Here is a 24,860-nt window from a genome sequence, read left to right on the forward strand (position 1 = left end):
CCTATGAGCCAAACTCATTATTTCTGAATCCTTGCCTTCTTTCTTGGTTTAGACTTTTATTTTTGCTGAAGGGCATCTCCAAGTAACTTCCCAAGAAAGACTACATGGAAAGTAAGTTTTCTGCCTCTTTATATGTTTGAAATTATCTTCATGCAACTTTAGGTTGAAAATATCTTTCCCTTATAACTTTCAAGATATCGTGCCATTATCTTTCAGCATGTAGTATTGTTGATGAGAAGTCTGATGCTAGTCTAATTCTCTTAACGAGTAGTTGACCTGATTTTCTTTCTTGAAGAGTAGTAGTAAGATCTTCCGTTTTCCTTGATGTTCTTAAATTTCACATTGTGTCTGTGTGGATACTTGGTAAGTTTGTTCAAATCGAAGACTCATGTTCTTTATCTCTGGGAAATCCTCTGGAATTACTTCTTAGATAACTTCTTCCTTGTGTTTTCTTTGTTGTTGTCATGGTTTTCTTTCTGGAACTCTTATCTATTAGATATTGATTTCTTGGATGAATTCTGTCTCTCTTGCTACCTGTGTCTTTTGGAGACTTCCCTCAACTTTATATTCCAACCTGTGATAGATTTTATTTTCCAAAAGCAGTCACAGCAGTATTTCTGGTACTTTTCACTCCCTATCAAGGATGAGATTTATTTCCTTTCCCCTTGAACCTGGCGAGGTTTGTGACTGTTTCAGCTGAGAGAGTACAGTGGATGCTATGTGACATTGGGGGTTAGGTCACTAAAAGGCTACAGCTTCCGTTGCTGTGGGTGTGTGTGGCTCTCTTTCTGTCTGTCTCTCTCTCTCTCAGAATGCTGGTCCTTGAACCCACCTGCCGTATTGTGAGGAAGCCCAGGGCACACAGGCCGTGGGAAGCTGACTTGAGAGTGAATGAGCCTTTAGATAGTTACAGTCCCTGGCTGATGCCAAGGAGAGCAGAGATGAGTTCTCCCTCCCTAGTCTTGCTAAAATTGCAGATTCAAGAGCAAAAGGTATATTATTGTTTTAAGCTCCAAGTTCAAGGGTAATTTTCATGTCATCAAATTTCTCATTTTAGCAATCCTGTTTTTTTAAAACGTTTATTTGAAGTATAACATATATACCCAGATCTGAAGTGTACAGTTTGGTCAGTTTTGACAAATGCATATGTATTTTCTTGTGTGACTAACCCTTGTGAAGGTGATCTTGGTAGACCAGACTATTAGGTATTGAGTTGAAAGAGATTGGCAGGAATTTGGTTAGAATATAAATAGGATAGGAAGCCATTGGCTTCTTTTTAATGAACTTTTTAAAAATAATTAAAAAAAATTTTAATTTATTTTTGGCTGCATTGGGTCATCGCTGCTGCACGTGGGCTCTCTCTAGTTGCGGCGAGCAGGGGCTACTCCTTGCTGCGGTGTGCGGGCCTCTCACTGCGGTGACCTCTCCCGTTGCGGAGCACGGGCTCTAGGTGCGCGGGCCCCAGTCGTCGCGGTGCGTGGGCTCAGTAGTTGTGGTGCACAGGCCTAGTTGCTCTGCGGCACGTGGGATCTTCCTGGACCAGGGATCGGTCCCGTGTCCCCTGCATTGGCAGGTGGGCTCTCAACCACTGCACCGCCAGGGAAGCCCCTTTTAATTAACTTTTAATTTTAGAACTCTTTTAATTTACAGAGAGTTGTGAAGATAGACGGAAAGTTCCCATGTAACCCACATTCGCATTTTCCTGTTGTGAATGTGTTACATTAGAATGCTCTTTTATCACAATTGTCCTTACCAGGGTGCCAGTGTGGTCAGCTTTGGTGAGGCCTCTCTCCCGGGCTTGCAGATGGCTGCCTTTTTGCTCTGTGTTCATGGGGACTTTTTTTGGTGTGTGTGTGTGTGTGTGTGTGTGTCTGGGGAGGGAGAAGGGCAGGAGCTCCCTCTCTGGTGTCTGTTCTTATAAGGGCACTAATCCCATCCCGAGGGCCCTGCCCTTATGACCTAATTACATCTCAAAGGTTCCATCTCCAAATTCCATCACGTTGGGGGTTAGGGCTTCAGTGTATGGATTGGGGGGATACAAATATTCAGTCCATAGCAAGGTCCTTACTGTGACCCAGGACCCTGTGCAGGATATTCCCATTTACATTTAGTTGTCAGTGTTTCTTGGGTTCCTCCGGACTGACAGTTTCTTAGACTTCCCTTGTTTTAGGTGACCTGATAGCTTTGAGAGTCATCAGGGATTTTGTAGAAAGCTCCTCAGGTGGGGTTTGTCCAAAGTTTTCCTCACGACTAGTCTGGCTGGTGGATGTCTGGGAAGCAGAGCACAGAGGTGCGGTGTCACTTCCGTCACGTCATAACCAGGGCACGTCTTTCAACCTGACCTAGTGCTGTTGACGTCAGCCTTGTCACCTGGCTGAGATGATGCTCGTCGGGGCTCTCCATGGATGCTTCTCTTTTCTGCGCTGACTCTCCACAGTGTCCTCTGGAAGAGGGCATCTGGGCAGCCCGCAGGTGGGGGCAGGCCATCTGCCGAGCTGAACAGAGGAACGAGCGCATCTGGTTTCCTTTTGGCTTGTTAGTGCGTGGAGCGCTAGAGGAGAGCCAGGCGGAGCAGAATGTGGCGTGTGAGCAGCGGCTTTGCTCGGGGGCTCCTGGGGGAAGGGGCTGCCGTGACTTACTGGTGAGGGATGTGTGTGAGGGAGAGGAGTCTGGGGCGACGCCTGTCCTGCGTGGTTGGCCTAAGCAGCGGGTCAACGATGGGGGCTCCGGGGGCGATGTGGCTTTTGGAGCGTGGGAAGGGAACGATAGAGAGTCTCCTTTGGCCGTGTTAAGCTTAGGGAGCCTGTTAGACTTGAAGAAGGAATGCTGAGTAGACCATTGACTGTGAGTCTGGAGTTCAGGATGGAGGGCAGGGCTCAGGACGCAATTCAATAATTCCATTGTGCTTTCAGACTAAGACTTTGGTCTGGTAGAATAAAGAGCCTGTGGTAGTTTGATCAGAATGATGAGAAAAATTAAAATCAAACAAATGTCCTTTCTCAGCGCGTCATGAACAAAAAGAAGAAATGATGATTTGGGTCAGCATCAGCAGCCCTGCGTCCCAGCTTTTATGGCCAGCTGAGCAGTGGGAAATTCAGAATTTGATTCGGATGTCTTAGTTTTTTCCCCGAGGAACTGTGTGCATATATTTTGGGGGTCTCGGAGACAGCCAGTGTGCAGTGCATTGCATCTCCTCCTCCTTAGAGGGAAGCCAGGCAGGAGTGGGAGGCCTCCCGCAAGCTGGATTTTGACGCGGCCACGGCTGTGTCTTTTGTCTTCTCTCAGGCAGAACGCCGGCCCTGTGGCCCCTTCTGGATCCCTCCTGCTTGCGTTCCCTCTCCTGTGACCAGTGCGGGTGACCGGCTTTCATGTCTTGGTTTCTCTCCTGGTGCTGATGAAGAGAGGAGACTGAGGGATTTATATTATTTGGCGCCATAATAGGACTTTCTAAAGGTCTTTGACAGTTACACATCAAATGACGTAACATTTGACCAGCGGTACTGATGGCTTAAGTGTTAAGTTGCTCTATACATAGAAGGTGGTCCATTATCACTTAGAAAATGGAGTAAGTGAAGAATTTGGGGGAATTTATAGTGCTTTCTTTTTTCCTTTTCTCCCCCAAAGCTCTTTACTTGTTTTTAGATCCTTTTTGTACCAGTACGTCTTCCCTTTTCTGGGGAGTTTTTATAAAAATCAGATTTGCAGGAGATTGTGTACCAGCACCACGTGCTCTCAGAGGATGGTGAAACCCTCCCTCATGCTTCCAGCTTCAGGAGAACCTTTCCAACCTCCCTGGGTGCCCCTCTTAAATCCGGGAGAGGAGTGACTTCCAGAGTTTGGGGTTTATCATTTCCTTGCTGTTCTTCATAGTGTTAACCACAAACGTGTGTATCTGTAACAGCATCCCATTTAGTTTTGCTCAGTTTTGATTTTGACCTTTATGTAAATGATTCATACTGTGTGTTTTCTTCTGAGTCTTGCTTTTTCCATCAGGTTGTGTTTATTTACATTGGTGGCTGTAGCTGTGCTTCATACATTTTCACTCTGGACTAGTGTGAATATACTCTCACTTGTTTGTGTTCTCCTGTCCAAGGACGTTTGCATGATTTCCGGTTTCTTACCGTATAAACAATGCTGCACTGAACGTTCTTGTTCATGTGTCCTTGTCACATGTGCAAGAGTTTCTCTAAGTTTTGTCTCCCTACTGGTGGCCTTATGGTCATGGAGATTGTATCTTTAACTTTACTAAATAATGGCAAAATGTTTTCCAGAGTGGTTATACCAGAATACAGTCCCACCGACCGTGTATTAAAAGTTCTTTTCTTCCTCATCCACACCAGCACCTGGCTCCTATTGTTACCAGGTTAAGAAATTTTGGCCAGTCTTGTGGGTATGAAAAGATCTTTTGTGATTTCCATTTTCATTTTTCCTGAACGAGTGAGGTTAGTGTGTTTTCATATAGCTCCTGGCCATTTGTATTTCCTCTTCTGTGAAATGCTTAGTCCTGTCTTTTGCCTGTTTTTAAATTGGGTAGTTTGTCTTTCTCATCTTGATTTTTACAGGTTCTCTCTGTTTTGGATTTGAATTATTTCTCCATTATATGTGTTGTAAAATATCTTTTCCCAGTTTGTAGCTTGATTTTCCATTTTCCTTACGGTGTCTTTCAATGAAGACATTCTCGATTATTTATTTATTTTTAAAAGTAATTTTAAAAATTAAAACATTGTGATAACATATATAAATATATAGAAGTTACCATCTTAACCACTTTTAACTGTATGATTCGGTAGCGTGAAGTATATTCACATCGTTGTGTGACAGATCTCCAGAACTTTTTCATCTCGTGAAATGGGAACTGTATACCCATTAAACAACTCTCTGTTTCCCCTCTCCTCCAGCCCCTGGTAACCACTATTTTACTCTCTGTTTCTACGAGTGTGACTATTCTAGATACTTCCTGTAAGTGGAGCTCCCCTCATGGGGTCTGAACCAGCTGACCAGCTAGGCAGACCACGTCAGGTCAAGGATCAGAAGTATGTCTCATGTTTGTTTGGGGGTTTTTGGTATATTTCATAATCTAGAAGTGTAGATAGAGGGTATTCTTATTTTCATATTAAGAAGCTATTGCATAAAGAGGTAATGAATGCCAGAGACTACCTGGTCAGGGCCAGAGCAGGGATTTGTGTCTATGGTTTATTAGGTAGTTATGAGCCGCTTACTTTAGACCTGCAGCCATCGGCCTGCTGTGATGCGCTTGGTGCCGTTCACCGTGGTCCCGTTTCTGTGCTCTTTGATACGTGTAGCTCCCAGCAAACTAGTTGCATCTCGATTGCCTTTTCCGTTGAGGGGAAACTTTATTAAAGTCAGTCGTTCACAAACTTGACTACTTTAACTTTCATTAGTAATACGTACTTGTGACACATCTCAAGAGACTCCCCTCCTATAAGTCGAAATCGCTGCCTTTGATGAATTAATTATGTGACTTTATCAGCTCTGTGGTGTTGCTTAATATTCACCTTGGAGTTGGTGTAAATATTTGATAATCTGTGTTGTACAGATGGTCTGCCAGCTGTGGCTTCCCTCCTAGCCCGAGAGCAGAAACTTGTTAGCAGTTTGCTGGGGCAGTCAGTGTATCAGACTGGTGGAGTCTGGCCTTCCAGGACAGCCTGTGTGGCAGGACCCAGGTGGATCTCTTGTGATTGACTTACCACATGACACTGCAGAGTTTGGAGGTCAAATTCTTACTGTGATTTAGATCCAAGAATTACTTTTTAGCTCCTGCTTAGTGTTCAAATAACATCAAGCAATAGGAAGAAGAGATGACACATAAATTTGGAATAATATGGAGATCAGAATAAGGTAAAACAAAATATGAGTTTGCAAGTGTTTAACACACATGTGTCACGTGCTGGTCATATGTCAGAAACAGATGCTGAGGAATACAGTAAACGAAATAGACAAAAATCCCTGTTCTCATGAAATGTACATTCTAGTGATTATCTTAATGATTTACTATAGGATAATTCAAGCTACATGACATTAACAGGCATAATGATCAATTGTGATTTTCTGGGTAGCAGTGTCTGAAACCTTTAAAAGTTCTAAAAAAAAAAAAAGGAATTAAACATGCTTACATTGGCTCATTCAGATAATGTGTTGTTTAAATGCTTAATGGCTAAATATTCCAATGGCAAGGTGTTCAGACCCCAAGGTAATCATTAAAAGTTAATACTTTTTATGTTGACATGATTGTTATTGAAAGTGTACTATTTTTGATGGGAGGCAATGTAATTTCAAAATCAAGTCAACATATTTGTAAGTTGATATTGTATTGAACTGAAATCTGATGATAATGAGGTAGCCCAGGAGAAAAGTGAGTCTTTTGCATCATTTGAAGCCTGTGTAATTAATAGGATAGCTAAAATTGACTTTTTTTTTTTTTTTAATAGGGTGGGTGCTTTTTACCCAGTAGCACCTAGGCCCCTGGATATGAATGCTTTCAAGTTAAGTCACTATTCTTATTTGGACTAAAGCTTCTAATAGTCATAGCAGAAATGAATGAACGAATGGGTATTAGAAATATAATAAATAAGTAAACAGATTTACAAGATACTTTGAGATAGTGATGAGTACTGTAAAGTCAGTAAAATGAGATATAGTAGATGTTAAAAAATGATTGGGATGCTGCTTTAGCTTGCAAGATACATGGACCTTTTGAAGACATGATGTTTGAGTTCTGATGTGAAGGGTGAAGTGTCTGCATTTTGTGCATTCCAGGTATGGGGGCCTGGGGAGGCTTGGGCCTTGAGGCGGAGGTGCGTGTGGTGTGTTAGGGAAGATCCCGCGTTGAAAGGTAGCCAGTGAGAGAAACAGTGGTAGATGAGGCTAGAAAGGGGGCCTGGCTCTTTGAGGGCAGAGTAAGGAGTTAAGATGTTATGTTGACCATGATGGGCAGTCTGCTGGATGGAGTGTTTTTTAAAGAGGAGGACTGACATGGTCACATGACTGTAGTGTGGTGCCCAACTTGGAGAGGCAAGAGGGGACATAGGGAGCCCCTGTGGGCTTGGGCGTCCAGGCAAGAAGAGATGGCAGCAGTGGAGATGGAGACAGGGCATGCATGGCACATGCAATATGGAGACAGAGCTAAAAGGACTTAGGGACGGATTTGACGTGCAGGTGTTAAGAGTGTGTGCTTGCTGGGTGTTCGGTTGAGCCACTGAATTTGTGCTGGTGCACTGGCTGAGATAGGTAGATTTGGGGGAGAAGTTGCCTGGATGACTAAGTACCCTTTTGACTGCAGCGAGTTTAGGATACTTATCATTGTTCAAGAAGGTGGCGAGTCTGAAGCTCCGTGGAGAGATCAAGATTAAAATTACAAAGTTAGGTGTCAGCAGTGTAGACATGAATTCCTGGGAGAGGATGGAATCTTCAGTTTCCTCCTTTAAGTTGAGGAAGTCGGACCGCATGGTCTTTCCTTCTTTCTGAAAATCAGACATTTATTGAGTCACAGAAGCTGTCTGTGAGAAACTTGAAGTGATGGGAATTTTCACTAAAATTCTTTTAGCTTTTTAAACCGTGAAAGTGACGAATGGGAAGGAAATACAGGCATTTAAGTATTCCACATCTGTATTCCTTCCAAAATTGCTTGTCAATTACTTGTCCACAAAGCAGGATAGATAACTGAAATGAAATATCTTTCCAAAAGCAAAGGTAATCTCAATCACATTGTTAAGGTTTGCAGTTAAACCCAAATGATGGTCAATGTGGATTTATTTTTATTAAAAAATTTCAACAGCTTTATTGAGGTATAATTGACGTACAATAAAATGTGCCTTTTTAGAGTGTACAATTGTATGTTTTGACAAATGCATCCATGCGTAAAGCCACCACTGCAATAAAGATAACGCACGTCTCCATCACCCCAGAGTCTCCCTGTGTCCCCTAGTAATGCCTGTCTCTTGCTTCTCCCTGCCCTGCATCCCCAGGCAACCGCGGATCTGCTTTTTGTCATTATGGATTAGTTTGCATTTTCTAGAAATTTGTACAAATAGAATTGCACTCTTCATTTTTCTGAATTCTTTTACTCAGTTTAATTATTTTGAGATTCATCTATGTTGTGAGTGTCACAAAAGTTCATTCCTTTTTCTTGCTAAGTAATATCCTCTCTGTGGATGTACTAGCATTTGTTTATTGCATCATTGTGAATTTAGACTCCTTTTCCTTTTTCCCTTTAGTAAGTCTTCTGATTTGCTAATATTATTTGTAACCACCTAAGAGATAAATATTGAATCTCTCTCTTTCACCACAAATGCTCCTAATAAAAGGGGAGATGGTTCCTTGTTCTTATATTTATTTCCCCTTTATCCTTTTTAGGAATGAGCTCCTCAGTCATTTGTCGGAGTACGTTTGACAAGTGGTGTTGATGCGAAGCAGATCAGCCCTTGTTTTGTGTCTGTGCTCTGTGTGATATTTTGGGATGTGTGTATGGTGAGTTTATTTTATCTGGGTTCAGCTTATTTCCGTAGATTGCCTTTACTTGAGTTTCATAATTTAGCAGTTGTGGATGCAATTAATCTAGCACCTTTTAATTTTCCAAGCAGTTAGAAATAAATTCCTTCTTAGTTCATAGGAATCTTGTATAGATGGCAAGACTGAAATTAAATAAACTCTCATTAACCTCGTAGGTAAGAGGTGTGTCCTTTTAATCTCTGGTGTCTTGATTGAATCACTTGCTTTCTGCTTCTGTTTCGGTGCCTTTGAGAAAGCTTACTACTTTTTGGTTTCTGTGGATGATCTGAGAATACACTTCAGGATCTGTCAGAGCCGGGAGTCTGGCTCTTTTTAACGTCGTCAAATTTAGCACAGAGTAGGAGGTTAGGGGATGTCTGGGCTCTCACTTTGCAGCTCTCTGTGCTGTTGTCTGGGAAGGAAGAGGAAGGAAAGTTGTATCTAAGGGCCGGCCCTGTCCTGGTGGACACGGGGCTTTGCGGGCTAAACCCAGTGTGCTTTGTTTATGTGGGATTCGGGTAGGCAGTTGCCATGTAATTCAGGAGGCAGGATGGAGCCCCAAGAGGCGTGCCCTCTGCCTCCCAACCTGCCTGGCAGCCACCGTTGTTATAGCTCATTTGTGTGTCTTCTTGCCCACCTCTGAGTTTTATGAGTGCAGAATCTGCCATGTCTGTGCTTTCTTCTACCTAAATAGCGTTTACAGAATGTTGAGTAGAATGCATACTTATGCTTACATATGTATTTTTTATTTCTTGTTACGGAGTTTCTAATTGGAGCAATTATTATTAAGGCCTTAAGTCTCTAAGGAAGAAGATAAGGTATGAGCTGGTATATTCATAATACTCTATACTATTTAGGCAAACTCTTGAAGCATATTTTTTTCCTCCACTCTTTCAGTAAATTAAAAGCACAGATGGAGCCAGGCACTGCAGTCTGGGATGGGTAGGGATTCATAGATGAATAAAATTTGTTCCCAAGCCCTGAGAAGTTCACAGCCTAGAGGGAAAGTCAGACTAATAGTCCAGTAAGTGACAAGTGCTGTATAGAACTGATTTAAAAAGTGTTCTGGAAGCCCCAAAGTATGAATACAGGTTCCATAGTTTCTATTCGAGGAGCGGGGTGATCCCGTTAACTAAGATACGGGTCCTTGGAGGAAACAAGCCAATTGGGTAGAATGGTAGGATAGACGAGGATGCAGTGAAGAATTCTGTTCATGTGTCCAATTTGAATTTTGTGCAGAATGTTATTCTTCTGGCGAATCTGTAGATTTCCATGGCAGTTTATCAAGACTTGTTTCCCAAAGTTTTGGTTGGGATTCACTTTTACTATTTATGGGGAGGTTGTGGTTGTTGAATTAAATGAGTTTAATTTACCAATGTTGCTTCTAGTAGGAGTGGAGTTTAATTTACCCTATGCTTGAAAGAGTTGTTTTTCTGTGGCAGTGGCCTAATCGTGTTTGAAAATGCTTATATGCTGTAGGACCTGGCTGCCGTTGTGTTAAATTTAGGAGGATGAAGCTAGCAATGCAGACTCAGTGTAGGGAGATGAGATAATTACAATCTTAAATTCTGGTGCTCAATTTTTGGTTTGGAAATTTGAAAAGAAGCATGAATTACTTTATTTATTTAAAGAATCAATTTTATTTATTTATTTTTGGCTGCGTTGGGTCTTCGTTGCTGCGCGCAGGCTTTCTCTAGTTGCGGCAAGCGGGGGCTACTTTTCATTGCAGTGCGTGGGCTTCTCATTGCGGTGGCTTCTCTTGTTGCGGAGCACGGGCTCTAAGCGTGCGGACTTCAGTAGCTGTGGCTCGCGGGCTCAGTAGTTGGGGCCCGCGGGCTCTAGAGCGCAGGCTTAGTAGTTGTGGCACATGGGCTTAGTTGCTCTGCGGCATGTGGGATCTTTCCAGAGCAGGGCTCGAACCCGTGTCCTCTGCTTTGGCAGGCGGATTCCCAACCACTGCACCACCAGGGAAGTCCCAGCATGAATTACTTTTAAAACATTTATTTGGGGGTAGATAATACATGTCCATGGTGCAAAATAAAAAGCTGGACAGGGCTGTACAATGACAAATAAGTCTCCCTTCACCTCTGTCCTGTACCCTGAAGGGCAGCCACTGTTACCAGTTACTGGGGTTTCCTTCCAGAGAATGGTGTGGTAGAGGCTGCTAGCTCTTCCCCAGAAGTCAGTTTTTTTCCTGTCCTGGCACGTTTCCTGGTCAGCCTTGTAGGGGGCGGGCTCTGTGACTAGCGCTGTGTGTGAGTATGAGAGACGATGATCCGCGTCCCATTTTCAGGCGAGGGCTCTTCAGAAACAAGTGTGCCTTTTCCATCCTCTCACGTTTCCCTTCCGAAGGCCGGATGCAGCCATGATGAGGTTCTGGGTGATGGCATCACAAAACGGAGCCAGGGCCCCGAAATCATCTGCGCAGGACGGCTGCCCACTGCCCAGGAATATCTGCTCTAGACTGTTACCTGAACCTCAGTTTTGTTGGAGCCATTGCGTACTTTTTTGTGTGTCTGTTTATTACAGACACCTAATGTTACCACAGCTATTACATAAAGTTTAACAAAAAATTAAAAAGCCAATATCTCTGTAACCACCCTGGGCAAGAAACAGATGATCGCCTGCACACAAAAGCCCACTGTATGCCTCCCACTGTGACCTCTTCCCTTCCTCCATAGATTATCACTTTGCTGACTTCAGCGATATTCATTTCATGCTCTTTATAGTTTTACCACTCATGTGGGCATCCCCAAACAGTATGGTTTATTGCTTGTTTGGGGGAACTTTTTATAAACATATGTTTTTATGTTGTATGTGTTCCTCTGAGTTAAATTCAAGAGACGTATGGCTTCTTTCATACAGCGTTGTGTGTTGAGTTTAGTCCATATGCTGTAAGAAGCTGTAATTTTTCATTTTCATTGTTCTGTGTGTTGCCTGTTGTATGAATACACCACCATATATTTAGCCGTTTTACTGTTAATGGGCACTGGGTGTTTTCTAGCATATGGCTATTATGAACAGCACAGTTTTGAACATTCTTGAACATGTCTCCTGATCCCCATGTTATACCTCTAAGTAGTGGAGTGGCTGAGTCCTAGGGTGTAAATATCTTTAGTCCTGTAAGAAGGTGCTGAGCTGTTTCCCCAGGTGGTTGTGTTAGCGTGTGTGAGATCCCATTGCTCCACACCATGGTCTACTTGGTATTGTCAGACTTAAAAAGTTTGTCAGTCTGGTCGATACATAATGGTATCTTATATGGATTTAATTTATATTATTTCCTGAAGATACGAGTGGTTCTTTGCCTTGCCTTTGGGCCCCCTTGTATCTACTTGACTTTGAGGTTGGTTGATGAGGACACATTTCTCAAACATAAAGCACACGAGTTTTGCCTGCGGAATTAAAAAAAAGAATTCAAGGTTCTGTTTCAGACCAGGGGAATAAGAATTCTGGGGCTAGTATTCAAAACTCCATTTCTAATCAGCTATGCAGGTGGTTATTACACAGCTGGACTTACACTGGTGGATGCAAGCACAGTGCTGACGATGCTAAAGGTTGTATCTGTGGGGCCTTGAGAACCCCTAGGATCCTTGGCCACGGGCTGTGTGCCTCATTCCCCCAGCTCCGCCCATGCAGGGTCTCCCAGAGACTGCCTGTTTACCTTAGCAGCCACTGGCTAAGAATGTAAGTGTGCTACCCAAAAGCCATTTATACTGATAGAAAAGTAACATTAGATGTAATCTATGTTCCATTGATAGAGATATGGAGGCAGCAGCTGATTTGGGGGTACTTCTGTTAATTTGTTGAGTATTGCACTTCATCTTTTTAAAATTTTATTGAAGTATAGTTGATTTACAATGTTGTGTTAGTTTCTGCTGTACAGCAAAGTGATTCAGTTATACATATATATATATATATATATATATACACATTCTTTTTCATATTCTTTTCCATTGTGGTTTAACACGAGGTATTGAATATAGTTCCTGTGCTGTACAGTAGGACATTGTTGTTTATCGATCCTATATATAACAGTTTGCATCTGCTAATCCCAAACTCCCCTCGCCCCCTTGGCAACCACACGTCTGTTTCGTAGATAAGTTCACTTGTCATATTTTAGATTCCACATATAAGTGATATCATATGGTATTTGTTCATCTTGAGCTGCCTTGAAATTTAAGTTTTTTCACTCTCAACTTATTATAAGCCAGTTGTTGGCTTATTATAGAATGCTTGGCTCTGATGTGGCGGTAATGAACTGTCACATGGCATGTGTGGCAGTTTATACAGTTTTTCATAAGAGGTGTAGCTGTTGGTTTGGTATGTCCGTGGAAGGAGGTGAGCTGACAAGCCTCCGATGTCACTGTCGTGGACGCTTCCCTCCCTAAATGCTTTTGCAAATTTGTTTGGGGGTATTATTAGTAATTTCTTTGAATATCCTTAAAAATAAGTGAATCTCGTTGCTGTTTCTTTGGAGTGGCATAAATTCCTGAGCAGCAGGCTTTCACCCTGCACGCCTGGACGCTGACTTAATTGTGAGGTTGAACCACGTCATTTGGTGTCGAAGAAAACTCTTCTCTCACCACCTCCTGTGGAACGTGCTCCTCAGAGGGCATCCTCTGGTTTGTCTACAACAGGTGCTTTCACAGGTACTTCTCTGTGCAACTTTTCACAAAAGTTAAATTTTTAATTAAAAAAATCTTAAATTAGCTAGATTTTATACCCTTGTTTCTTTCCGCTTCCTGCGCCCTGCCTCCCCTCCCACCCCCGCTCCCACATTTCTGGGGGCAGTTCTCTGAGGGTACATCAGGTCACTTGTATAGGTGTATTTTCAACAAAATGGTGTTGAAGAAAAGAACATAAAGCCTTTTGGGTCTGTATTTCTTTCCATTTGGAAGAAAGCTTGTACGAAGGGTTGACCTGTAACAAACCAAAACAAATGTACGCAAGCTCAACGCGGCTTCCCTTTTATTGTGCGTATTAGGTGTGGGAAGTAGCCGTTCGGCGGCCTTTTGTTAGCTAGGAGGGACACACTTTGCGGATCGCGAATTCTCTATATGGTCTTGTCTGTAGCAATCAGGTTGGACCTTCAGACCTCCTCTAGAAGTAGAGAGGCAGCCGTTGAACAGCCTAGACTCAGATCTGGGTTAGAGCCTGGGGTACTCACTTGTGTTGTAAGTGACCTTGAGCTGGCCGCGTAAACCCCGGGAAGTAGCACCTTGCTTCAAGGATTAAAGGCGGGAAGTCGTGGAAAGGGCCAGCCCGTGATGTGACGGATGTCCACGCCTCGTAGGTCTGTTAGTTCTCTCTTGCTCTATTTCCATCTGCAGTATGCATTTGCCTCCCCAGCCCTACCCCGCCCATGAAAGAATGACTAAGATATGGGAACGTTTTACCTTTAAGACCTTTCACAACAGCTATTTGTACATCTGGGTGTGTGCCCATTCTGGTGTTTCCTATGTAAAGTAACAGTCTGCATTTCCCCACCTGCATATCCTACAGGGTTTTTTTTCTTGATATGAATTGCTGCCCCCTCCTCCTCGAGTTGCCACCTTTGTCTGACTGGCCGAACCCTTCTTCTCCTTTGCAGCCCAGTCACAAGGCCCAGATTCCCGCTGTGCCTCTGGGTGCTCCCCCAGGCCAGGGTCTAAACTGCACCTGCCCCCGGGGCTCTCCCCCTGGCACTTCAGTTGTGCCCTAGCTCTGCGTGCTTTCAGGGCAGGGTCCCGCGTCATGCATCTTGCGTCTCCTGCGCAGCTGTCCTGGCCGCTAGTGGGTAACGTGTGAATTATTCGTAGGCAGTATTAATTTGGACGGGTTACCTAAACACTGGGACTCGGCTTCCTCATCTGTGAAATGTGGCTTTCTGCTCTGGACATGCTCTCGCCAAGCTCACTGATAAAGGTGCAGTTGCCAAGGTAGGTGGCTTGTCTTGGATCTTGTGCCCTGTGACCTGACCGTGACCGTGGCCTCTTGAGCCTCCTCTGGCCCCGCCCACACACAGTGTGCCTGTTCTTGCTGCTGTGACTTGGCCCGGCTGTGACTTGCCTGCTGTGGGGTTCTGCCCTGGGCCCCCTTGTCTGTCCACAGCTCTCCTTCCGCCGTGTCCATCACTCCCAGACTCGCATCTGCTCTGCTGGCTCCAGACCCGCCTCGCAGATGTCGTCTGAGCGAGCATGCTTGCCCCCTGCACACTCTCAAACTGAGCGTGCTCGAGGTGGGGGGAAGTCTTTCTCCCCTAGGACCCACGCCTCCCCGCATTGGTTCATGTCATCATCCACTGATGACTCACGGCCTTTCCTCTTCCTTCAGGCCCTGGTCCAGTGGCCAGTCCCAATGGCTCTGTGGCCTGAGTGTCCTTCGAGCTGGCTCCTTCCTCTCTGTCTCCTTGCCACTTGAGGCCCTCCTTTCTCAAGGAGGCTGGGACAGCAGCGGCCCGCACCCTGTTGCTACACACTCCTTATTCTCGTCCTTCTTTTGCGAAAGCAGAGCTTGGGTCACATGTTGTCGGTGTTTTTTGTTTTTTAAATTAATTAATTAATTAATTTTATTTTTGGCTGCATTGGGTCTTATTTGCTGGACGCGGGCTTTCTCTAGTTGCAGCGAGCTGGGGCTACTCTTGTTGCGGTGCTCGGGCTTCTCACTGTGGTGGCTTCTCTTGTTGCGGATCACGGGCTCTAGGCGCACGGGCTTCAGTAGTTGTGGCACATGGGCTCAGTAGTTGTGGCTCGCGGGCTCTAGAGCGCAGGCTCAGTAGTTGCGGCGCACGGGCTTAGCTGCTCTGCGGCATGTAGGATCTTCCTGGACCAGGGCTGGAACCCATGTCCCCTGAATTTGGCAGGCGGATTCTTAACCACTGCACTACCAGGGAAGTCCTTGTCAGTGTTTTTTCATCACTTATGGGCTCCGCAGGACATGCAGAGCCCCCCTCTCTCTGAACCCACCCCCATCCTGACGTCATCTCCCGCTGTCCCCACTACACCCTGCTGCCTTGCATTTTCAAGCCGCAGTGCTTCCTTCACATTGGGGTTTTTTGTTTTTGTTTTGTTTTTGCTGAAAATGCCCTTTCTCTAATTTTGAGACACCGTGGTTCTCATACCTGGAGGATTATTGGGACCTGTGTTGTTCTTTTTGAATTATCGACTTCTGCGCCTGCCCCCAAAGATTTGGATTCAGTGTCTGGAGTGAGATCTGGTCTCATTTTCTGTAAGACGACAACGTTGAAATGGATGTTTACAAAGATACAAAATTCTGTGTGTCAGTGGTTCTAGAATGCTTCTGTATTAGTTCACACTTTGTTTTATGTTAGACAAATGGGAAAAGAGAGAGAGAGGAGGAGGGAGAGGGAGGGAACGACTCCTTGGATGTTAGTGGAGATCAGCTGTCATTAGGTCTTATGTCCCCAACTTTGTGACAGTCAGCCCTTCATGCTGTTTCCTTTGGGGTGTCCTCAAAGCACTTTCTGTATAGTCTTTAATAACTGAGTTGAAGTTCCTGGTGCGTGTGTTTGCTTTTATTTTTATTTATTTATTTATTTTAGCATCTTTATTGGAGTATAATTGCTTTACAGTGGTGTGTTAGTTTCTGCTTTATAACAAAGTGAATCAGTTATACATATACATATGCTCCCATATCTCTTCCCTCTTGCGTCTCCCTGCTTTTTTCATTAGATTCTAAAGCCATCCAGGGCTAGCGCAGGGCTTATGCGTCTTTTGATTTCCCATGCTTTGCCCAGAGTAGATGCTCCGTACCTTTTTGTTTAGTTATGAGATATTTGAAAGTTTTTAAACTGTACGAAGTTTTGTAGATGTGAGTAGTTATTAATGTCAATATTCATTTTTCTGGTATGTCTACTTTTTGCTTAATTAAAAAAATATTGTTGGAACCCTTTAGGAGAGAAAAAGTGCTTAGAACCTGTTGGAATGACATTTTGCTTGTATTAAGTCTAGCTGTTTGGAAGAACAATGGTCTCTCAGACAATGTACAACAATGTTCAACTGTTCTTCTCCTTGTAATGCAAGAAAAAGCACATAGTTGTCTGTGTCTTTAGGCAGAGATATCTCTGTGGATCTGTGGCAGCATCAACATGTAGATGGTGTGATTTGTTCCTAATTTAGGTCCCTGCAACAGTGATTTTGTTGTTGTTAAATGTGTTTCTTACAAGTTCCGAATGTCAAACGTATTTTTCTTGTATTTGTAGATTCTAAGGCATGTGTACCTTAACGTTCTGTGAGAATCTACTTCATAAGAGATAGAAATGCAGGTTTTTCTTGAGTCTTTAAATACCACAGGAGAGTCTTATTTGTAGTTTTTTATTTTATCATTTTGCAAAGGCAAAAGTAATGTTAAGGGAGAGAAAAGAGCGGCTGCACTATTACCAGCTTGTATGTCGTTCCTGGTGAGTTATGAGGACATTGAAGAACTTGCCTTGGCGGGCTTGGGGGTGAACGCTATCCCTCATGGCTTTCTCTTATTCACGTACTTGCCTCCTGGACCAATGCTTGAGGCCCCCAGAGCTGAGACGTTTGGTTCCTTTCAGTGGTGGTTTCAGACCAGCAGCGTCCCCTTGACTCCCTCGCCAGGGATGGTACGGAGCTCCAAATGGAGGAGGGTGCATTCTACAGACTCCCGGGGATCTTCACCAGATCCTCACCCAGAGGAGTTTTGGAGAAACTCAGAGCTCTTCTTTTCCACCAGTTACAGGGTCGCCCAAGTCATTAAAATAAGTTTCTCTTTCTCCCAAACCATAGGGTACCCCGTGCTTTCCATTTCTGTGTCTGCATCCCTGTGTCTTCCAGGGCCCCCCCACCCCCCAGGCCTCTCCCCACGCTGGGCGCCAGCGTCCCTGCCAAGTGTAGCACCCAGGTGTGCGTCAGCCCTTCACTTTGAACTTGAGGCTGTCATCTCTGGGAAGATGCCCCGATTTTTGTTTTGTTTCTTTAGTAAACTGGGAGATCTTAATTTTCTGTAACCTTGGTGTTTTTGTCCTGAGACTTTAAATGTAACATCAAATGAAAAATTCAAGTCTGTGTTGCTAATATGAAATTTTAATTTTTCTTTACAGGTCAACTTTGTAGTGTGCCAAGTCTTTGCCTTGCTAGCAGCCATTTGGTTTCGAACTTACCTACATTCAAGCAAAACTAGCTCTTTTATAAGACATGTCGTTGCTACCCTTTTGGGCCTTTATCTTGCACTTTTTTGCTTTGGATGGTAAGTAATTATTTTGATCATATTTAATGAAGACTTTGGACGTCTTTGTGAATTGAGTGTGTAGACGGATACATCATGTAGAGTTTTGTTCTTATAGTTACTAAAAAGTTTTATATTTTTATTTTTAATACAAAAAAAAGAGTGGAGAGTGGGCTCTGTCCCTTCAGTTGGGGTTCAGAGGGCAATTTATTATTATTTATAACTTATGAAAAAGGACAGATGAAGAAAAAGGATATAAAGACGTTTTATTCTGCCATGAGTAGCTCTTTCACCTGTTTTGCAGGTCTTTTATGCCAAGACAAATGAACCATTTAAAATAGCTTTTTTCTTTCTGTGCAGGTGGCTTTTAAGAGTCTGGTAAAGCCCATTGATAGAACTCTATTACCATTTTTTAGATTCTGCCATTAGCCAAAAGAGGTTTCTTGTTTGGTTGGTTTTGGCGGGGAAGAATTATTTAGCATGGAAAGCTTTTATTTATGGCCCTTCAGATGCTGTGTGTATGTGTGTTTCCTTCACTTAGCTCCCTTCTTAATCGTCAGGGCTGTGAAGCAGTACAGAAACACTGTCACTTCCTGTTCGTCCCAGGTGACGGTGGTTGTATGTGACAGAGGGAATCAGGAGAAGTGCACGGTGTCTCCACGAAACAGCAGAGACACTCAGTGGGAGGACCCTCTGCTCTATGACTTCTCCCGAATTTTCCCTCTTAAGTGAGAGCTTATGCCGCTTGCTCATTTGCTATGCTTACACAGTCCCAGAGAAGGCTTTCTAGGTCTGCTGTTGAGCAGACCGTTGCTGGACCTGGAAATTCCCTGAGAGGATGGAAATGCGGTCACTTGAGGTTTAGCAGCTTCTGTCGTGGGGTGCAGGCTGTTGGACTTTGACAGTGCCTCTGCATTTGTCCTAGGAGGTTTCTTTTGATTCTTGGGAGGGTTGAAATGTACTGGTATTTCTGAATCTAGTTTTTGCCTCTGGCAATTGCACATGTGTCCTAGAAACTCACGAAAAATCCGAGATAATTTATTCAGTCTCTGCCATGTTGCCCTCTGACAGGCCCTGCCAGTGGTGGGTGTGTGCGGAATCCTTGGGGTCTCAGTGGGATCTCTTACATCAGATCTAGGCATGGTTTCTCCACTTCTTTCATAACATCAAATTTATGTCATCAAAGTTTTCTTAGGTTTCTCAGGTGATTCTATTTAAACTTCTTGTAAATCCTGTCATGGGGGTAGTGTGTGTGTGTGTGTGTGTGTGTGTGTGTGTGTGTGTGTGTGTGTGTGTGTGTGTGTGTGTGTGTATTTAGCTTTGTGTTATGGAGCTTTCGAATACAAAAGTACAGAAAATAATATAATGAGCCCTGCTATATCCATTATCCAGCTTCAACGATTATTAAAATTCTACCGTTCTTCTTTTTTTCTTTCCCCAACTTATTTTTCTGGAGTATTTTCAAGCAGATCCCAGTCTACACATTTCACCCGTACATACTTGGTGTTCAGTGTGTATTTCGGCAGCATATTTTGAGGAGGGGTTGGGGAAGGCTTGCCGTCCAGAGTGGCCAGCTCCGGGACACCCTTCACGATGCAGTCTGTGGACACAGAGTAGAAGACTGGGATGTGAGCTGTGTTTCGTGGGGCCGTGTGACTCGGAGCACTGCCAGAGGGGAGGTCTTTACCGACGGGGTGCTTTCTTGCTGTGAAGGCTTCTCACATGCTTTATCACAGTGTCCCGAGGAACCCACCTTAATGTCAGGTGGTCCTAAGTATTTCAAATTATATGTGATAGCCAGGACTTTTTTTTTTTTTTTTTTTTTTGCGGTACACGGGCCTGTCACTGCTGTGGCCTCTCCTGCTGCAGAGCACAGGCTCCGGACACGCAGGCTCAGCAGCTATGGCCCACGGGCCCAGCCGCTCCGCGGCATGTGGGATCCTCCCGGACCGGGACACAAACCCGTGTCCCCTGCATCGGCAGGCGGACTCTCAACCACTGCGCTACCAGGGAAGCCCCAGATGATTTTTTTTTTTTAAATAGAGTTCTCTATTCTTTTCTTGGAGGAGAAAATTTTTATATTCCTTTCGTTTGGAAGAGAGTTTGTTTGTGCCTCTGTGCCGGGTAAAAGGTAACTCTGCTAATCGGAATGAGTAGGGAAGTAGCGTATCCTTCTGATTTGCATTTTAGCACTTTGTTTTTTAGGCTCAAAGGTAGTCCTGTTTCCTGTTGATTGTGACTTCTCTTTTGGAAGACATGCTAGTGAGTTGTCTAGATATAATGGGCTATTTTACCTACTTGTATTTGGCCTCAGCTTTTTTTTTTTTTGAACCATCATTTATAAGTTTCTATTAACTGAGAATTACTGTATACTTTTATTTTCTTATTTAGCTATATGACAGCAGTGTAGAGTAACAGACTGGAGCTTAGACTCTGAATCCAGGCAGACCTGGGTTCCACTCCGGGTGCCTCGGCGGCAGCCGTGGGACTAAACATGTTATTCAGCCTCTTTAGCATCACTTTTCTCATCTGTAAAATGGAACCAGTGATGGTTGTGATGACTAAAAGATGTAATTCTTCAGAAAGGGGCTCAGCACAGTAGCCAGCTCCTCGTGAGCAGGGAGGGTTACTCAGGGTCAAGACCGTTATTGTGACTGTGGTCTGTTGGTACCATTGTCCAGTCGGTGGTCCAGATTAGAAATGTTTATGTTTATCCAATCTCTTCCTCAGTTTATCATACAGTAGTAAAGTATGTCTTTCTCTCTAGACTGGAAGGTCTCTGAGGACAGAGACTGTATCCCCTGACTCTTTATTCCCAGTGGCCAGTACTGTGCCTTTCGGAAAATGGACATTCGTAAAGATCAGTGGAACAATCGAAGAGGTGTTTCTCAACCTTTTTAAAACTCTTTTTCTGCTAAAAATAAATTTTTTACCTGCCTTTTGTGTGATTTGAAATTCAACATATGTAAAATGTGATATCTAAAAACAAACTGAAGTTTGGGGATAAAGGATTGTTTTGTTTGAAAGATGGTGATACACAGTCCATGGGGTTCCACTCCAGCTCACCCTGTGAAGAATCAGCCAGTGGATCAGTTGCCCAGGAGGAAACAACTTGAGTCTCAGTGTCACTTAGGGTACTAACTGGGTATATGTTAAGGCTTTGTTTCCTCAACTCTAAAATGATGAGGGCTAGATTATAATAAACTTCTAAGACACCTTCTTGCTTGCATTTTTACCTCCCTAATAATATTTGAAAGCGTACTGTGTGCCACATAACCCAGCCAACACTTTTCATGTGTTATCTTTTAATCCTGAAAAGTGCTAGGTAGGTACTGTGCACTTTTTATGCTCATTTTTCTAATAAGGGCAAGTAGAGTAGCTGTGGATGGGAAATTACGAGGAAAGTCACCAGTGCTATGGTTGAGTGTACAGGCAACCTGATGCTCGTTGTGGAGGCCAGTGAAATAGAGGGCAGTGCGGGTCCACTCTGTACAGATAGACTTATATTATCCCAGGAACAAAGGCTTGTACAACTGGCAGAGTGTCCTATTGCACTCCAGAAGATCGCCAAGCTTGTCATCTGAATGGCGATGCCCGGGGAGTGGGCATCTCAAAGTGATAGAGGGAACCACTTCGCTATTTGAAACATAGAACTTTTAGCTTCTAAGTTGTCATATATCCCTCATGTTCCAAGGAAATTTATTCAGTAGGAAAGGAAAGATACTTCCCCAAGAGTCTTCAGAATCTTTTTTCATTTAAGACATTTATCGTTGATGAGTTCTATTCTAATTAATAAAGCCCTTGCAGGTGTCCAGCAGGCCACTTCAGCATTTTCACATGAACTCCGTTAGTGCTGGCAATAAATAGGAGCTGGTAATTAATTTGAAAAGCGTGCGTTTTAATCATGTTTTCTTAGCTTCTTTCTGTTTCAATTTATACACAAATATGTTTTTCTGCTGCCTCCTGGTCCTTTGGTTATATAGTAGCATTCCAGGCCAACATTGTTCCCGTGTGTGTGTGTGTGTGTGTGTGTGTGTGTGTGTGTTAGGCAGAGGAAGAGACAAGTAGACAGACTGACAGACATTCTTTGTACAATGAGTAAAATAAGTTTTTTCTATGGGCCTGCCTTGGAGCCTACTTCTTATTTGTAATATTTCTATGGAAAATGAAAAAAAATTAAGTAGCTTTTCCACATTGGAGGCGCCTGTTATTCTATGATGATTAGGTTAGAAAGTAATTTTAATCATAGCTTAAGATACTTATTGATACTTTTAATTGTATACAATGATTTGAAAAATTTTTCATACATTATTCATGCCATCAAAGGGGAAAGAAAATGGAAATTCTGTGTTTGTGTGTGTGTGCGCACATGTATGCATAATCTTAGGGATAATTTGGGTGGATTTTAAAACCAGAGAACTGAGTCATGTTTTGCCTGAATTTTGTGACATGAATGGATAAGTTAGTTCTCTCATTTAATGGTAGATTTCTACGTTAGAAGAAACTGGGTCATCTCAGTGAGAACGTTTTGTAGATAGATTACTGCACATTAAGGACTGACTGCATTTGTGTAAGGAAGCTTATTTGACTTGAACCATCATGTTTTCACAATAAATAAATTAGGGTGTACCTGCTTTTAAGTGAATTCTAATATTTAGTATTTTTTGCTATTTTGTAAGTAATACTTGAAAAGATAACTGCAGATGCAGAGCTCTATTGGCGGAGTTAGTTTGGGTAAGCCAAAAGCTGATGTTCTGTCAGGACTATTCTGAAATCCAGGTTTCTTACTCCTTTTCCTCCCTGTTCCTGAGTTACAGAAAAAGCTGTAAACCTTGAGCCTCAGGACCCCATAGAGCTTTCAGGTAGCTGGTAAACATGGAATGCTAGGACCCCAAGTGTGGCTTTATGGGGTTTTGTCTTATTTTTCCAGCTCTTGTGGGGCTTGTGGGATGGGACTCCCTCTCTGGGGTATCCACAGAATTTTAGGCTTTGGAGGTTTGCTCCCTCTTTTTTATCTGGCAGTGTCGTGTGTTATATATAAGCACTTTTTAGCCTGAATTATTTCAGTTTGATGTTTGTGCGTGGGCTCTTCTAACAGTGTTCTTACTTTTCACAGGTATGCCTTACATTTTCTTGTACAAAGTGGAATTTCCTACTGTATCATGATCATAATAGGAGTGGAGAACATGCACAAGTAAGTGTTCGCTTTATTCACATATAATACGTATTCCAACATAATGGAATTGGGTCAAGTAGAATTTTATTACATTAAAATTATTATTTTTAATAATAATTGTTAAAAATTATTGTAAATTGTGATCACTTTTTTAAGAACTGTCATAAATACAAAAATAAAACCCTTGGTGTGCAGCACTGTTCTGCTTACTTAGAGCAGGGTCTCTCAATCTCAGCACTATTGACAGTTTAGGCTGGACCATTCTTGGGTGCGTGGGACTGTAGGATGTTTAGCGGCTTCCCTGGCCCCCGCCCACTAGATGCCAGTAGTACCTCCTCCCCAAGTTGTGACAACCATGGATGTTTCTAGATATTTTCACAGGTCCCTCGGGGGCATAGCCACCTCCAGGTAAGGACTACTGGCTTAGTCTAGGAGTGGCAGCAGTGGAGCGTTGGAGTGAGTCTGACACATTGGAGGGAGATTTAGAAGGTACATTCGGAAGGATTTAGTGATTGATGGGAAAAAGGATATCAGGAGGACTCCAGGTTCCTGGTGTGAACGGTCAGGTAGATGGAAGCACTGTTTTCTGAGTGTAGAGAACCCTGGAGGTGGGGAGCATGTCTAGGGGATAAGCGTTTCAAACAGGTATATAGTCACCTAAAACAGTGCTTCATATGTAGTAAACACTCTGGGTATTTGCTGAATAAGTGCCTGTTGACTTTAGGGTGTCCGTGAGGCAGTTCATCGATGCTGGGGAGGTGGTGTGGAGGTCTGGGCCAGAGATGTTCACTGGAAAGTAGACGTGTGCAGCACTTACTTGGTTGAACACCAGGGGCCGGGTCCCCGCAGATCTTGCTGGCCAATCCCGCTGGGGGTGTTCCGTGATATCGGTGGTGCACTGTCTCTGAATTCTGACGTACATGTGGCTCCAAGAGTTCTGTACAAGGAATGATGGACTTGTAACTAATCGATTAGCTTTTTTCCAAATCTCGTGCTATTTTGCATCTTCCGTGTTTGACTCATGGGTCACCCACTCTGTTTTGACCCAGTGTCTTCCCTCAGTTTCCACTGGCGCCACCTGTGTTGATTTCCCCCTCCCTTCTGTACCGCAGTACTCCAGGTTCTTGGTGTTTTGATTTTAATTTTTATAAGAGGAGTAAAATATTTTGATGGTGTATCAAAAAAATATTTTGATGGTATATCAAAAAAAAGCAATTTTTATACCATCATGACCCTATTTATAAAATCTCATACAGATGACAGGTTCAAAGCGATACTGTCTTTAATATCTGAACAAAGGAGCTGTATGTTTTGAATCTGGAAAAAGAAGGAAAATCTGATTAGATTACTGAAAACAGGTAACTTGTGTATCCCTGCGTAAACAAAAGTCTTTTAAATCGAAAGGCTAGTAGATTCATATTTGGTCAAAGGAAATTGTTTCTTTTTCTGAAAGGCAACGGCAGTCTGTGAAGTTAACTTTTAAGGCTTCAGACCCTGTCCAGTATGGCGCCCTTAGCCACATGTGGCCTGTAGATTGAAATTAATTGACATCTAAAGCTCAGTTGTCCAGCCACACTGGCCACATGGCACGTGCTTGATAGCCACAGGTGGCTGGTGGCTACTGTACTGGGCAGTGCAGACAGAGAAGATTTCTGTGGTCATAGAAAATTCTGTTGGAAGGTGCAGCCTTAGAGACACACAGTTGGATACAGTTGATTTTGTTGCTCTTTTACAGTAAGTGATCAGGAGGAAAGTGCTACTTGCCTATATGTTGCCCGTGTTTAGAATCTGACACCATCCACGGAGCAGGCTATTATAAATGGGTTTGCCATGTTAGTTGCTAGTGTTGGCAATAAGGAGTAGGTGAGTAATTAAGTTAGAAAGTGTGTATTTTAATCTCTTTTAGCTCCCTTCAATTTCAGTTTATACCTATGTGTTTTTCTGTTTGACTTTACTTTTTCCTTTTTGTTTTTTTTCTTGTTATCCG

The 24,860-nt window shown here is 43.3% G+C and overlaps 1 protein-coding gene across 2 annotated transcripts in view; it reads left to right on the forward strand.

Annotated features, from left to right (window-relative positions):
* MBOAT2 (membrane bound O-acyltransferase domain containing 2) overlaps positions 1-24,860 on the forward strand; it is a 113,584-nt gene that overhangs the window by 22,853 nt on the left and 65,871 nt on the right. For both annotated transcript variants that reach the window (XM_060169327.1, XM_060169328.1), the window contains exons 2-3: positions 17,573-17,718; positions 22,814-22,891. In XM_060169327.1, the coding sequence (XP_060025310.1) occupies positions 17,573-17,718; positions 22,814-22,891 (224 nt within the window). The remainder of the gene's footprint in view (positions 1-17,572; positions 17,719-22,813; positions 22,892-24,860) is intronic.

The sequence above is a fragment of the Lagenorhynchus albirostris genome, chromosome 13, assembly GCF_949774975.1.
Source record: "Lagenorhynchus albirostris chromosome 13, mLagAlb1.1, whole genome shotgun sequence".
Taxonomy (NCBI): Eukaryota; Metazoa; Chordata; class Mammalia; order Artiodactyla; family Delphinidae; genus Lagenorhynchus; species Lagenorhynchus albirostris.